This window comes from Dipodomys ordii, unplaced genomic scaffold (genome assembly GCF_000151885.1).
Source record: "Dipodomys ordii isolate 6190 unplaced genomic scaffold, Dord_2.0 Scaffold49, whole genome shotgun sequence".
Taxonomy (NCBI): Eukaryota; Metazoa; Chordata; class Mammalia; order Rodentia; family Heteromyidae; genus Dipodomys; species Dipodomys ordii.
In genome coordinates, this window is record NW_012267265.1 from 13,884,779 (window position 1) to 13,900,886 (window position 16,108).

At 35.1% G+C, this 16,108-nt stretch overlaps 1 protein-coding gene across 4 annotated transcripts in view; it reads right to left on the bottom strand.

The window, feature by feature from the left end:
• Mapk10 (mitogen-activated protein kinase 10) overlaps positions 1-16,108 on the bottom strand; it is a 313,485-nt gene that overhangs the window by 61,807 nt on the left and 235,570 nt on the right. For 3 of the 4 annotated variants that reach the window (XM_013020133.1, XM_013020136.1, XM_013020135.1), the window contains exon 9: positions 15,781-15,852. In XM_013020133.1, coding sequence (XP_012875587.1) covers positions 15,781-15,852 — 72 coding nt within the window. Of the gene's footprint in view, positions 1-6,143; positions 6,216-15,780; positions 15,853-16,108 lie in introns of all 4 variants that reach the window. The other variant, XM_013020134.1, reaches the window with a different exon arrangement.

A 16,108-nucleotide genomic window follows, 5' to 3' on the forward strand; every position in this document is an offset into this window, starting at 1 on the left:
GGAAAAATAGTAAGCCAAATGGACATAAATGAGAGTAAAACTGGTTGGTTGCATGGCTCAAGTGGTGGTGTACTTGCCTAGCAAGTACAAATTCCTGAGTTTAAACTCTACTAATGCTACATACTCACAAACTCTCTCTCCCTCTCCCTTCCTCCCTCCCTCCTTCTCTCTCTCTCCATCTCTTTCCCTCTCTCTCTCTGACACACACACACACCCCAAAAAGAAAGAAGAAAATGGAAGCAATTTCTGCCTTGATTCTAGTATTTTAGTCTCTTCTGATAATAAATAACAGGATGAAGTGGTAGAGCACTAGCCTTGAGTCAAAGAGCTAAGGGACAGTGCCCAGGCCCACAGTTCAAGCCCCATGACCAACAAAAAAAATTACATAAAAATAATTAACAGGATATATTTATTTATTGTAAATTTCATAATAATTACTGATAGGTGTTTAGGAACCAAAAAGTACATGGTACACAGTAGGGACTACAAAAATGCGTTTAATACTTGACTGCCTAATTAGTGTTTGAACAGTTTTGTTTACAGTTAAAAAGGAGTTAAAATATTCAAAGATATTCCAAGAATTGAAGAAGGTTGGAAGCTAGATAATGAAAAATCCCAAGGGAGATAAATAAAAGAAACCCACACCTAGAAACCTTGCTGACAAACAGCAGATAAGCAAAGATCAAGGAAAATGGTAGGAGCTGGACACTGTTATAATCCTAGCTACTCTGGTGGCTGAGATCTGAGGACTGCAGTTCATAGCCAGCCTGGGCAGGAAAGTCCATAAGACTCATCTCCAATTAACTACCAAAAAACCAGAAGTGGAGTTGAGTCTAAGTGGCAAAACCCTAACCTTGAACACAAAAGCTCTGGGAGAAGACCCAAGCCTTGAGTTCAAGCCCTAGGATGCACAGCAAAAAAAGTAAAATGGTAAATGGAGAAACAATAGTTTTTGTCCTATGATGATATTAACAGCCAATGGTCATTTAATAATATTTAAGCAAAGAGCATATAGAGTTTTATCTTCAAAATTCTGGGGGGAAAATGGTCTGTGTAAAACTCTTTATCTGACTAACTTAACTTTCAAGTAAGGGAATCCCAGTGAAAATACAGTTTTATTCTCACAATCTCTACAAAATAAGTTTCTAAAAGATGTGTTTAGAGAAGGAAAAAAACTACAAAAGGAGAGGGGGCAATTACAAAAAAATTAGAAGTCAAAAAATGGTAATCATACAGGTAAATCTGAATAAACTTATTTTTTCAGTGAAATTATAAACTTGTCCATTTAAGAACCAAGGGAGAATCAAAATACTGAACATCATCAATAGCATATTAAAATAGCATCGGATTTCAATTTATGCATGGTGAAATGCTTTCAGGTAAAAGATTGATCTTGACTAAAACTCCATATTTTGGCAAATTGAAATTTAGGCTTTATATAATTCCAATATAAATATCAGTAGAGATCTTGTCAGAAAAGTTAGTGAGCCGGTTTTAAGAGGTTTATGGTAGGGTGATAAGGCATTAACAGTCAACTCAACTGAAGAAGATGGCCAAGGGGAATTGACCATCCCTGATGTAAATAAATGTTACATATTTTTATTCATTAAAAGAGGAAGTAAGTGATGCAAAATCAGATAACAGACCCAGGGAATGGAATATAGAGCCCAGAACCTAATACTACTACTTCTCCTGTTATGTGGGAACTTATGACAGAGACAGTATTATTTGTTAGTGAAGAAAGAATAATCTAAATAAAAATAAATTGAACTCCTCCTCCACATATACACACAAACACATGATCTAGAGACTTAAATGTGATTGACTAAATTTTAAAACATTCACAGTTAAATTACAAAAGAATATAAAAAAATCAAGAATTTTGAAGTCATAAATACCTAGGAACCATAGATAAATTGCCTAGATAAATAGGATAAGTTTCACTAAATAGATAAGTCACTATTAAGTAAAAATAGAAGAACAATCCAAATAGAGAGTAGATACTTGAAACACCTAAGACTTACAAAGATTAGATGCTCTTTTGTCTAGAAACTTCTGATGAGTAATAGAAACATAAAATATTATAACAAAAAAATTAAAAACAAACCAAAAGGACATTCTACCAAGAGTAACACATTAATAGTCAACAAATGTGGGAGAAATGGTTAGCTGCCCTCGTAGTCAATGAAATGTAAACTCAAGCTCCAGTGAGAGAGTACTTTTAAACTTTTGAGATTGGTAACAAAAGGAAAATAAATAAAATACCAAACATTGGAGATATGAAGAAAATAGACAAGTATAGACTGTTTCTTAGTAGATACATTTCAGATTCCATTGTAAAGTTAAAAACCTGCCCTCTATACAGATATACTTAAGAAAACCTGGTACGTGTCCCCCTGGAAACACATATTGACAAAATCACTGTTTATAAATGCAAAACACTCTGAAAATACCTGTTTCCCTACATGAAAATGGATTTCTTATAGGCATACAATATAGCAGTGAAAATATTTTTCCCCAATCTATTGGAATGGATAAATATAAAAATTATGTTTTATAAAAAGCAGGTCAAAAGTATGATATGTACAATACACAAGAGCATCTATTGTTTGAGGATTCATATGCCTGTGACAAGTCAAGAAAAATCAAGGAGGCAATACAGACAGCTATTTAAAACTTTAGAAAGAAAAAGGGTGTGGCTGAAGTATACTGATCAAACAGAACAAATATTTTTAAAAGAAATATTTAGAACTTTGGAAAGAAGAGAGGCAGTAGGTATTGTACACAAAGGGATTAAAAAGAATTGACACAGGTTCATTTAATTAATTTTCTTCCAAAACTTTACATTTAATAACTCACATATAATGTAAAATATTTTTATAATTTTAAATAAAAATGTCATTTGATCAAATTTATTGAATCTCCCTAAAGAAATTATCTCAACAGTTGAATTCTAATACTTCTATAGACAGTTAAAAACATATTTGGTTGAATGAAAGTTAGTTAATACATGTTTTAAAATCTAATAAAGTATATATAATTTTAAGACCCATATGGCTACTTAATATCCTACTAGACTAATGATTAAAATCTTTACATATTTTAAGTTTCGTGTTCAGATACGTGTTAAAGCAAATTTGAGAATTTCTTGAAAATGAGATTTCCTGCACTAAATATAGTGTACTATATAGGTGTATATTATGTGAATTATCTCTATGTCTATTTTGACCTAATAGATTTAAATATAATTTTTGTGTCTTCACCAAGTCTCTTTAACAACAATTTTTATCTGTGTGCCAGTACTGGGGTTTGAATTCAAGGCCTCAGTCTACAAATCCGGTTTCTTTTTCTTTCTTTCTTTTTTTTTTTTTTTGGTCGTGGGGCCTGAACTCTGGGCCTGGGCACTGTCCCTCAGCCATTCAGCTCAAGGCTAGCATTCTACTACTTGAGCCACAGTGCCACTTCCTGCTTTTTCTGCTTATGTGGTGCTGAAGAATCAAACCCAGGGCCTCATGCATGCCAAGCAAGCATTCTACCACTGAGCCACCTTCCCAGCCCCTAAATCCAGTTTCTTGTGCAAGGCCAGTGTATTACCACTTGACTCACATCTCCAGCCCATCATATTGCTGATTAATTAAAGATGGAATTTCACAGACTCTTCTGCCCAGATTGAGTTCAAACCTTGATCCCCCAGATCTCACACTTCTGAGTAGCTAAGATTATTGATTTAAGAGCCTCTGGTACCATTTTGTTGTTGGTGGTGGTGGTTGTGGGGTTTGAACTCATGGCCTGGAAGCTGTCCCTGAGTCTCTTCATGCTCAAGGATAGTGCTCTACTACTTAGCCACTCTACCACTCCTGGTTTTTGAGTGGTTAATTGGAGGCTTTTCTGCCCAGGCTGGCTTCTACCCATAATCCTCAAATCTCAGCCTCCTGAGTAGCTAGGATTATGGACATGAGCCACCAGCACCTGGCTGCACCAGGCTTTTAATAATAAATATTTTTTAATAAGTAAGCTGTCTTCCATTTTAGAGGTAAACATTGTATTTAGTGTCCATAATGTGCTTTTGAAAGATTGATTTAAAGGTTTAACCAGCATGTTTAAAATCATTAAGAGAACATTGCCTATTTGTCTTGCAAGAAATGTGTAAACTGTCCCCATGTGAGACTTCCAGAGAAAATCAATATCAAAGGATTAAGGGCATGTAGTATGACTTATAAACATTATTCATAAGTAATTTTGACATTCAAGTTAACCAGTAATATCCAAGCAACTTCTTCCATGAAATTATTCTAATAATGCTGAGCTAGCTGTGTTAAATAACTGAAGTATGGAAATCTATTTCATTATTTTTGTGCCTTTCCTGGGCTTGAACTCAGGGCCTGGGCACTGTTTGAGCTTCTTTTGCTCACAGTTTTAACTCTACCACTTGAGCCATAGCACCACTTCCATCTTTTGCTAAGTATTTTGTAGGCAATGAGTCTTATGGACTTTCCTGCCAACTCTGGCTTGAATGGTAATCCTCAAATCTCAGCTTCCTGAGTACCTAGGATTACAGGTGTGAACCACCAGTGCCTGGTTTATTTCAATTTTCCTTAAACATCAATGTAAAGTAAGTAATAAAATCAAGAATTTTAATTTGCAGGTGGCAAATTATCATTTCAATCAATTATCAATTATCAGTACATTTGGGGGAAAATAAGGATTACACAAACTGAATCTGTTTTCACAAAATTCTCTAAAATTAGACAAAACTTAGAAGCATTTCAAATTTATTCACAGATGTCAAATACAAGTTTATAATTAATTGGGAATAAAAGAAATCCTGGTCTCTAGAAATATGCAGACATTTATCAAGCCAACATACCTTCAACATAGCATCGACTCTAATATGACTATGATGCTTTAATAAAAGTTATGTCATATAGAAAAAGAAAAAAGAGGAATCTAGTAAGATTTTATAAGTACATGCTATATAAGATTGAAAAAACTCTACCAAAGCAAGAATAGTCATAAGTCAGCATAAATGATGCATTTCTTTTAACTGAGTAAATAAATTCCAACTAACTGCTTAATTCAGTCATTTTCTAAGCTGATTTTTAATATAAGGCAAATACATGCATATATGTGAGGGTTGACTTATATATGAAATATATGTGTATTCAAATTTTCACATTGTCCTATAGATATTTGATTAAAAATGGTAATACAGATGTTAGAAACAAAAAACTACTAACGACATTTGTAAGTAATTAACATTACATATTAGTTTCAATTGTTCTCATTTAAACATTAAGACTCCACAACTGTAGGCTCACTATTGATTTTGAATAATGACCATTTGAGCAGAGGTTTATCTTTAGCATGATGATAACATTTTCATAAATAAAGGGATATTCAGCTAACTCAAGGGAGTAAGTTGTTTCTAAACACATTACAGATCCACATATTAGTCTCACGCTATTCATATCATAAACTCTCAGTTCTGGAATGTCTGCTTGTTCATTATTTCCTGCTTGTGGGAGGTTTACTTTCACTTACTCAAATGGTTTAGACAATTTCACAAGATGGTTAATTTAACCATTTTTTTAATTAATAAGGTTTTAACTATTGCAGTTAATATTATGGGGAAGCAGAGTAGAATTGAAGATTTTATTTTATAAATTAAGTGAATGAGAAAAAGTTTAAAAGTATTGTATCAATTTGGATACATGTGTGTGTGTGTGTGTGTGTGTGTGTGTTATATGTAGTCACTAAGTACATTTTATAAACTATATTTGTGGGCAAAGCAAATCTGATTTTAGATTTCTATACCAAGTGACTAGTTCTCATGACTATTTCTTATGACATGTCTTCTATTGTATAACAAAATCTTGTTTTAATACTGAGTTTGTCATTTATTATCTCTGCATGGATGTAGCTTACTTATGAAATATCTACAATAAAATTATATCTCTTCTACTCATTTGGCAGGACTGAATTAAAGGAGACAAGGTTGCTCTGTCAGGATCTGAGCTTGTAAAGACTAGACATTTGAGCCTCCAACGGCAGTGAATGTGGATCATCCACAGTTCTGCATTTAAAATAAAAGGGAATGTTCTGAGCTTGTCACCCGTGGGAAGCATTGGCTGCTAGAAGGATACGATCAGTGCCAGGGAACAGCACTGCACCTTTTATCATTTCTCCCATGATGCACCCTACTGACCACATGTCAACTGAAAACAAAAATGAAATGAAGATGATCAAGAACACAGGAACAGACAGCAAACAAATGAAAACACTGGACCACCTGTGCTACAGAGACTAACTCCTGGTCACTAGTGTTTGAAAATAGTTTAAAAACATGAACACACGATGTCAAAGACTTTTGTGTTCCATAAGTGGGCTAGCCATGTTCCCCAGTGTTACCTAAAGTATGATCATATTACTTTGATTTCTTTAGTTTCTGATTTCAAAGGTCTCATTTGCAGTCATCCACTGACATCCTACTATTGTGTATTGTAAATTACTCTACATTGTGTTAATATGGGAAACATACCAATCATTTTTTTATTCTTCTGTATACCATATTTGGTAAAAAGAAAAAAAGAAGAATTACACTGACAGCCACCTTAAAAGAAAGATTTTCTTTTCTTAAATATATTCTTATTTACAAATATGAATCTATTGCCAGAAGAAAGTGAATGCTCAGGAATGAATGTTTTGGAATTTGCTGGTTCAGCTTCATGCAGTCCCCAAAAAGGAGCATGCTTCGAAATGGGAAGCCTTGTAGTTGTCCTACAAATATGGTTATTTTAGAATAGTTGAGGAGCACTGGCTTTCAACATGGGATAGTTCACGATGAAATTAATAAGAGTAAGGAGTGGATACTTTTGAGACTGAAGATCAAAAGAAAGTTGGAATTTAAGGTTCAATTACAATTTTCTATCTTCTACTTCCAGTTATCATCCAGAATTTACAACCGGGAAGCCAGGGTAGAAGGCACACAGGAAGGGCAAAATGCAGAAGGGTGAAGCAAGGGAATAAAACCACTGTCTTGGTTACTTGAGTGTTCGTCTTAGGAAAGCCAGAAAGGTCAATAGGGAAAAACACTGGTGTGTTGAGGGGAGAAAACCAGGAGAAGGCATTAAGACAGTGCTCAATAAAATTCTGCTTCACTTACATTTCAAATTACATTGCAGAATTTGGCAGTGACCTTAAAGAATACTTGATGGGATTCTTTCCACTGTGAAACTCTCACTGAAAGCAAACCCCAGGTTTCCATTGTGTGATTACACACCTAAACAGTAGTCACTGCAAAGAAATGGTTGGGGCTTGGAAGGGGATAAGCAGACCCAGAGAAGCAAATTTGTTTTGCTTCCATTCAGGATAGCAGGTGACATGCAGAAATATCAGGGAAAGATAGAGCAAATAGTTGCACATTCCTTATTAGACACACATTTAAACTTCAGGGAATGCCTGTCTCACTAGTTCGTTGTGGAAAAAATCTTTGATTGAAGAAAACAGGAAAAAGCACTAATAATATATTTACTTTTATGTAGGTATTCTTGTCATATTTTCCAAAGTGACCAGTCTGACTAAATCACTACAGCATATCTGTTTTTGGTGGTAAGTGTAGAAGATATTTTTTTAAAAAGCAATAGTGAGAGAGATAAAGACAGAGAGAGAGAGAGCCAGAGAGAGCCAGAAAGAGAGCTCACTAAGCAGTGATTTTCTTGCCTGTTTCCATTCAAATGTCTCCAAAAGGACTTTTTGCTATGGACTAAAACATGGTGAAACATCTATTTCTTTTTCTTACATAATAAAATAAAATGTTTTCTCCACTCTCTCTTCAAATATTCATTTTTTTCTGATGTGGAAGTAGTGTCACTATTTTCTACCTGAATAATCTTGACCAAAGTATTTTACTCCTCTATACCTTGATTTATCCTCTAAAATCCTCAATGATGGAGTAACAAAGTATTTATAAAATTTTTAAAGATCTATAAAGATTATGTATGGTAAAGCCCCTCCCACATTGTGTGATATACTAGCTAGTATTATTTATCATCATATAACATTAATACTGCATAAGACTACTATATATATATGAAAGGTTTATTTTCTCTTTATGTAATGTTATTACGTTATAGGTTTGCATGCAAAATAAAAGCAGATATTTCAAAATGGAAAGAAGATCTTTCCAATAAGGGAAACTCTCCACTACTAAGCAAGCCATTTTGTTGTTGAAGCCACTTGAAAAGGAATCGCACATCCTCAACACATCATATGGAATCTTGCCCACAATTTAAACAAGAGTGAGCCTATTTCCTTCTCTAAGTAGTGACCTTAAAATGTGTGGAAGTGACCTGTAATGCTAGCCACTTTTTTCCCCACAACTAACCACCTTATTTGTCAGACTGTAACAACAGATGTTCTAATGGAATCTGTATGCCTATATTTCTTTATCTCAATTGGTTCTAGACAGGTACTCATTTAATAACTAGTCTCCATAGCTGTAAGATTCTCAGTTCTCTTTGTGATGTTTCTATAGAACAACAACATTCTGAAGTAAAGGCATAATGTTTTGCAGAATTTATCTTCATGGCCAGATCTGAAAATACCCTTAATAGATCACAAAGCTTATGTGTAAAACTGATAAAACAATTGTCAACTCCAGAGTTGAACTTCTGACATTGAATCCTGTTGTTCTCCATCATGATATGTCTTCCTGGGTGATGGCAATGCCCAGAGACTTTCCCAATTCCCATGTTAGTGTTATACAACTTTCATTTCTCGGAGTGACTACCCATGTTTATGCAAGGGTCGCACCTTGTTATTGGAGATGATACTGTTATTGTAACTTATAAGTAGGATATATGCATGTGATTTTATATGGATTTTATCCACTTACAACAGGGATATTGCTCAAGAACTTGTACCAAGTTCTATGAAATCAGTCATATTACCTAAAAAGAAATAGGTAATTAAAGAATTTGAGTCAGACATTGTGGCTGAGATTAGTGGGACCACATGTTCAAAATCAACCCAAGCAGAAAACTGTGCAATCTCATCTCAACCAAAAAAAAAGGCTAGGCATATTGATGTATGTCTGTTATCCCAGCTACACAGGACACATACATAGGCCATCACAGTCCAGATTGGTTTGGGCAAAAAGGGAGAGCAGCTTGTCATGCTTTCTGAGACAACTTGACAAGAGTATTGGGGTCTCTGAGAGTTGTTTTTAGGAACACTGCCTGTGTGGAATTCTGGCTACTTTAATGTTCTGATTCACTGCCTTGTTTTCCCATCTTCGGTGTTCCTATGGGCAAAGAGCAATTTATACACAATCTAGCACTCAGATACTGTGTCCTTTGCCTTAGGGAGAAAAAAAAATTATGTCCATTTGGATGTTATTAAAAAATACAGTTACTAATTTTCAGAGAGTATCTGAAAATCTGTCATGTTATCTGTCAGGATTAATTTATTCTAAATGATCTCTTGTTATTTTTTAACCAAGAGATTGACATGATATAATGTAGGTTCTTGCAATTAAGTTTAAACAAAGCCTAGACAGCTACTTGTACACTGTCCAGCAGTATGGATCATCATCCATGATTATGTAATTTTTGGATTTTATGAGTTTTGGAATTGGATCCTAAATTTTACCCAGAGGCCCATATGCTAAAAGTTCAGTCAACAGGCTATAATACTGTGGGAAGTAGTGGAACCTTTAAAAGGTAGAGCCTAGTAGAAGGAAGTTAGGTCAATGGACATATGCTCTTGGAGGCAATATTGGACCATAACTCCATCTTTCTCTCTCTCAATGCTTCCTGGCCATCATGAGGTAAGTGTCTTTGCTCTGCTATACACTACCTGCCTTGATATTTCAGCCTTACCATAGGCCTAAAAACAATGTAGCTAACGAAACTTAAGATGAAACCACTGAAGCTGTGAGCCAAAATATATCTTTTCTCCTAGTAAATTGCTTAGCTCCACCCCCTCCCTAGAACTCCACCCCTCCATTCCACCAGGCCCCTGGTCCTGGGCTGTTGACATAATGCAAACTAACAAAAGAGATTCTAGCCAACAAAGAGAAAATGTCTCTCCTACTTAGGAAAGGTGTGGCTATCTCAGGCCATACTGCCTTCCCTCTTTTGTCCCTAACATCATTGTATTTTCACTTAGCACAGGATTCAGGTAATGTGCTGTCATAACTGTGTGTCAGTGAATGTTCCTAAATCCAACAGCAAAAAAGTTGCAATTGTTCTTTCAAAATCAGAACCTTTCTTTGGAAATTTCATGCTTCAAAACCCACACTTTTAATTAACAACAACACACTATCTTAAGTCTCTGTTCAAAGGTAAAATTATAAAGGTCTGTCAGTATCCCTAAAAAAACTGATAACATACATCATGTGCACATGAAAATCTAATGAAGAGAGGAAGAAGAAATAGAATGGGGAAAAAATAAGGTTGAGAATGTATGTAAAAAATAAAGGTATTAAAGGAGTATGTGAAAATAGGGCCTGGGAAGGTAGCTCAGTGGTAGAGTGCTTGCCTTGTATGCATGAGGCCCTAGGTTCGATTTCTCAGCACCACATAAGCAGAAAAAAGCTGGAAGTAGTGATGGCTCAAGTGGTAGAGTGCTAGCCTTGAGCTGAAGAGCTCAGGGACAGCACCCAGGCCCAGAGCAGACCCCACCACCAACAAAAACAATAACAACAACAAAAAATGAGTATGTGAAAATAAACAGCAACTACAGGAGTCTGATAATCAAACGTTAATTATCACTCAAATGTGCTTTGGGGTGAGCAGAGGAAGGAAAATGCTTTACTCATTAACTATTGGAATGAAAAAGTTCTGGGTGGAGGACACTAAGTCAAGAGAATAATGGACTTAATGTATTTATTATCCTCTACTTGACATACTTCACTGGTTGAAGAACTTTTAGGAAGACTACATATATAATATGCTATGACAACAAAGACACCAGGAAATATGTATTATCATAAAGCTATTGTGATAATTTAACATGTAAGAGTATGTGCATTATTTTAAAACTCTTTATTCAATAAAAATAAATAAAAGCATTATTTTGAATATTAAAATCATTAGCAAACTAATGGATGAAAATGAAATATTTAAAATTTCTTGCCAGACAACAGTGGTTCATGTCTATAATCTTAATCAGGAGGACAAGATCTGAAGGTTGCAAAATGAAGCCAGCCTGGGCAGGAAAATCTGTGAGACTCTTACTTCCAATTAACCACCAAAAAGTCAGAAGTGGAGCTGTGGCTCAAATGGTAGAATGCTAGCTTTGAGAAAATAAACAATCTCAGGTACAGTACTTAAGCCCTGAGTTCAAGCCATAAGACCAGCACACAAAAAAGAATTTATTTAGTAAACACTTTGACTTACTAATCAATAAATCACTCAATGCTGTCATCTGGATCATCAATCACCAGGAAATTCCCACCATGCTTCTCAGAATTGAGTGTTAAGTAAAAGCTTCATTCATCAAAGACAATCTCATACTATTTCTTTTTTTGTAAAGATAGTATAGTATTTTTACTTAGGGTTCAAATTGTAAAGTGGACTGAGGAGTAATGATTACAATGACAAAATATTATCACAATATTTTGTAGTCTCAGAATAATTTATTATTACTGTCAATGTTGAATAATTATTAACTAACTCAATAATGCAAAATGCAAATAAAAAACTTGTGCTTCTAACAAACCTGTTGAATATTTGATGTAATCTAGGCATCAGTTAACATATAAAACTTTGGTTTTACTCCTAGTAAATGAAAATAGAATATGCTAAAATAGTAGCATATGTCTTCTCCCTATTAATAACACTTCTTGTGTTTGAGTGCTATAGGTTATGAAGTAAGCTCAATTGTCTGATCTCTCTACTGTTGATAGCAAGCTCTACTCATGAAATGATAATAATTTTATTTAAAGATTAATGAAACAATTCTGCTCAAAATCCACAAAGCACATCCCTTTATTAATAAGGATTTCAATGGCTTTATTTTTCAAATGTCATCATGACTTAAAATCTACATTATAATTCTAATTACAGAAAATATGCACTAAGAACCTGAATCCAAAGGGAAATATTCTAAGACAGAATTTTCTGTAACTCATTTCATTGGAAATTATTTTCCCATATGCAAACAAAACTTAAATGAGCTACAAAAGTTTTCCACTGACAATGTCTTTTTGTAATCTCCCTTTCACTTGCAGGTCCTCTGGCTTGTTAACAGATGTTGCTCTCAGCAATGAAAGACTATCATTCTGTATAACTATCTCCTGAAACAACAGAATTCAAAATGCAAAATTTCACGCTTTGTTTTTCTTGTTATATTGGAGATTGATTCTAGGAGCACATCTACCAATGATAAAAAATTTATAGATTGATCTTTGCATGTTTTCATTTCAGTTCCAAATACTTTCTGAAGCAAACTACAATAAAAGGAAAGGAAAAAAAAACCTGAAAAAGAATTTGGAAGAGCGAAGTATTCTCGATGATAAAATGTTTTAGTTTTTCACTAATTTTAGTTTTTTAAAAAAATTGACTATCAGAATAAAAAACAGCCCTAATAAATGCCTAGACAACTAAATGAACTATCAGAGATCATCATTGTTGTGTGGACACAAGATGACCATTAGCAGCAGCCACACTCTCCCCTTAGCAGACTGCAGACATGTGGTTGTGCCTGGTGACAATGAGTGCTGATTGGCTGGCCTCCTTTGTTTGTTTGAAATGCATGACTCCAAAGGCAAAAGCACAAAGAAAATAATTCCTGCTTTTGAATGAGTTCAGTTCATTTAAATCTGAGTGTGAGTTATAATATCGTTCAAATCAACGCTACCAGTAATTCCTCTCTGCATTATGAATGGCTCACTTAAAAGGTATTTTCCCAAGTTAACACATGGAATTTGATAGTGAAAATGATACTTCAACTGTAGATAAGTATCATGAAGTGAATGATGATTTCAGACTTGAAGACTGATGATGGATAAAAGACTGGCTGTTCTAGACCAGCACTATCCAAAGAAAAACTTGAAGCCACAAAAACAAGCTGTGTTTTTTTAAACTAAATTTTGACTTTGCCTGCCTAAGGAATTACACTATTTAACTGGTGGGGTGGGGTCAAGGGAAAAGGGTGGATAAATGAAGAAAAGAGAAGAATGCAAAACCCCAATGTATATCCTGCAAAATTAAGAAGAGTGAGGGAAGGTGTGGGTAGGGCTGAACTGGTGAATGCTGAGAGGGGTGGCACTGATCAAGATCTATTCATAAACTTCTTTGTTAAATGGTAACTCCTTTGTACAACCACTTAAAGACAGTAACCCTTCCCTCCACCTCCAACACAAGCTGTATTTGAAAAGTTAACTTGACTAATATTCATATTAAAAAAGACTGGAAGAAATAGGTAAGACTGACTTTAGTAGTATATGTTTTTAGTCCAAGGTCTTTTAAAAATATTATTTTAACAGGCAACTGGTATAAAATTCATAATAACGTTTACATGTGTTTTTATGTCTTCAAAAATCAGAATGCACTTTGATACATTCAACATCCAACAATTCATTCTCAAATTTAAGTGTCGAACATGTGACTAGTGTTCCTTTATTGGACAGTGAAGAGCTGAGGGTTACTATTATAAATACCAATGGAATTTAGAGAATATCTCAATGTCCACCAGAATAAAATAATGCCTAGTTAAATTCATTTTCTCTTTCTTTTTTCCCTCCTTTCTTCCTTCCTTCCTCCCTTCTTTCTCTTTCTCTCTCCCTTCCTTCCTTCCCCCCTCTCGCTTTCTTTCCTTTTTTGTCTTTCTTTCTCTTTTATTCTTTCTCTCTATTTTTCTTTCTTTCTTTTTCTCTTTTCTTTCTTTCTTTCCTTTTTTTGTTATGGCCCTGAGGCTCCAACTAGGGGCCTGGCACTGTTTCTAAGCTTTTGTGCTCAAGGCTAACTCTACCACTTGAGGCAAGGCTCCCCTTATAGCTTTAGGCTATAAGAAATAGAAATAGAAATAAGAGACTGACAGCTTTTCCTGCCAGGGCAGGTTTCAAATACAATCCTCAGATCTCAGCCTCCTGAGTAACTAAGATTACAGGTGTGAGCTACCAGTGCCTGGATTAAATGCAATTTCATATTCACATCAACTTCTTAAGTCATGTTTTTATCTACTAAAATGATAGTCATAATATTCCTTGCACAATAAAAAGGCTGCTTAGGTGACCTTTAGCTACTCAGGTGAAATTGGGAAGATTGTGGTTCAGTTCAGACAATACAGTCAGGATGAATCCACAACAAGTGGGACATGCTGGTATGTGTCAGTAACCCAGCTATGCAGGAAGAATGAGCAGAGGGATCACAGTCCTAGGCCAACCACAGGCAAGAAGCGTAAGATCCTCTCTGAAAAATAACAAAAGCAGACAAAAAGGGGCAGAAGTGAGGGAGGTGGCTCAAGTGGAAGAGAGCTTGCCTAATAAATGTGAGGCCCTGAGTGCCACCAAAAATATAAATGAACAACATAAATAAAAAGTTGCATTATAGAATTTCCATATTCAAATGAAAGGGCTAATAGAGTTGTGAATCAATTCCTTTTTTTTTTTTTTTTTTGGGTCCTGTCGTGGGGAATGAACTCTGGGCCTGGGCCCTGTTCCTCAGCTCTTCAGCTCAAGGCTAGCACTCTACTACTTGAGCCACAGCGCCACTTCTGGCTTTTTTTCTTTTTGCTTATGTGGTGTTGGGAATCGAACCCAGGGCCTCATGCATGCAAGGCAAGCGCTCTACCACTGAGCCAACTTCCCAGCCGAGTTGTGAATCAATTTCTTATTGCCAATTTCAAAAACAATTCATATGTAGTTGTAATATTGAATTTATCCTGCACAATTATTGTTCAAATTGTTATTAGATTTGTGTGCATGTTCACTAGTTTGAGTTTTCCTGTATTTATAGAAGTTCAATCTTCTGTTCATATGTAAACTCTATTATCTATATAGTATAAACTCAAAAGTATACTTTATTAGACAAGGCATTTTTCACCATTTCCAAAATATAGCTACTTAGTTTGTAATTCCAACTCATACATACCATTAAGATATTTCTAATGGGATCTACCCAAAGGTAGAACTCAAGTTCGCAATGTTTTGTAAAATTCTAACCTTGGTTGGGAAAGCAATTACTACTTACCTATCATATCTTGAAGTCAAATGAGCAAAGCCTATTTTAAACTCACCTGACCTGTGGCAATTTGAATAATAATTATGATTTTTTATAGTGTGGAGATTCATGTTTTAGGAGGGTATGCTGCCTCGACCTAGTTAAGGCTAAGTGTCAAGAGTAATTCAAATCAGTGAAGCCATAGACAGAAGTTTAGTTGCCAGCAAGGAGAAAATCCACACAGCCTACATGCTGGGAAGCATTGAATAGTCTTAGACTGGAGATGACAAATGACTTGCGAATAGTGACTTATTTTACTAATTACAAAGCTATATTTTATTCATCGGGTCAGAGGGGTCTCTGGTATTGCTGTTTTGACTTACAGGCAAGAAAGTAATTAAGGAAGAAAAACCCTATTGAAATTTTAATTAAAAGCAATCATGGTGGTAGGTAGTCTGCAGTACTGGCAATATTACAGGAATTATAGGGGTTTTTATTACCATTACAGCACTTACCAACTTTTTGCTTCTATCTTTCATCTCCTGGCAAAATCATTACATGTTTTAAGGGCACAGAAATAAAATAGGTAAAGCTGCAGGCAAAGGTGTAAGGATACAGTCCCTTCCTGGAAAGAGGATTTTGTGGCGAACCATTTCTCCCATAATGCATCCCACAGACCATATATCCACTAGAACAGGAGAGACAGAAAATGGAGGAAAGAAGGAGAGCAAAGTTAACTAAAAGGACTGACTTCTGAAGGAGGAGGAAAAATATCAGCTTGATTAGTAGGTACAACTTTCAACTCCCAGCAAACATTGGCCAAAAAGTGAATTAAAACCAGCACTATACTCTTATACTTTGTCTAGTATGGGAATTCAAATGAATATTTTTTTTAAAAAAAAGCATTACTTTATAGATGCCTAAGGCTGCCTCTTTACACACTG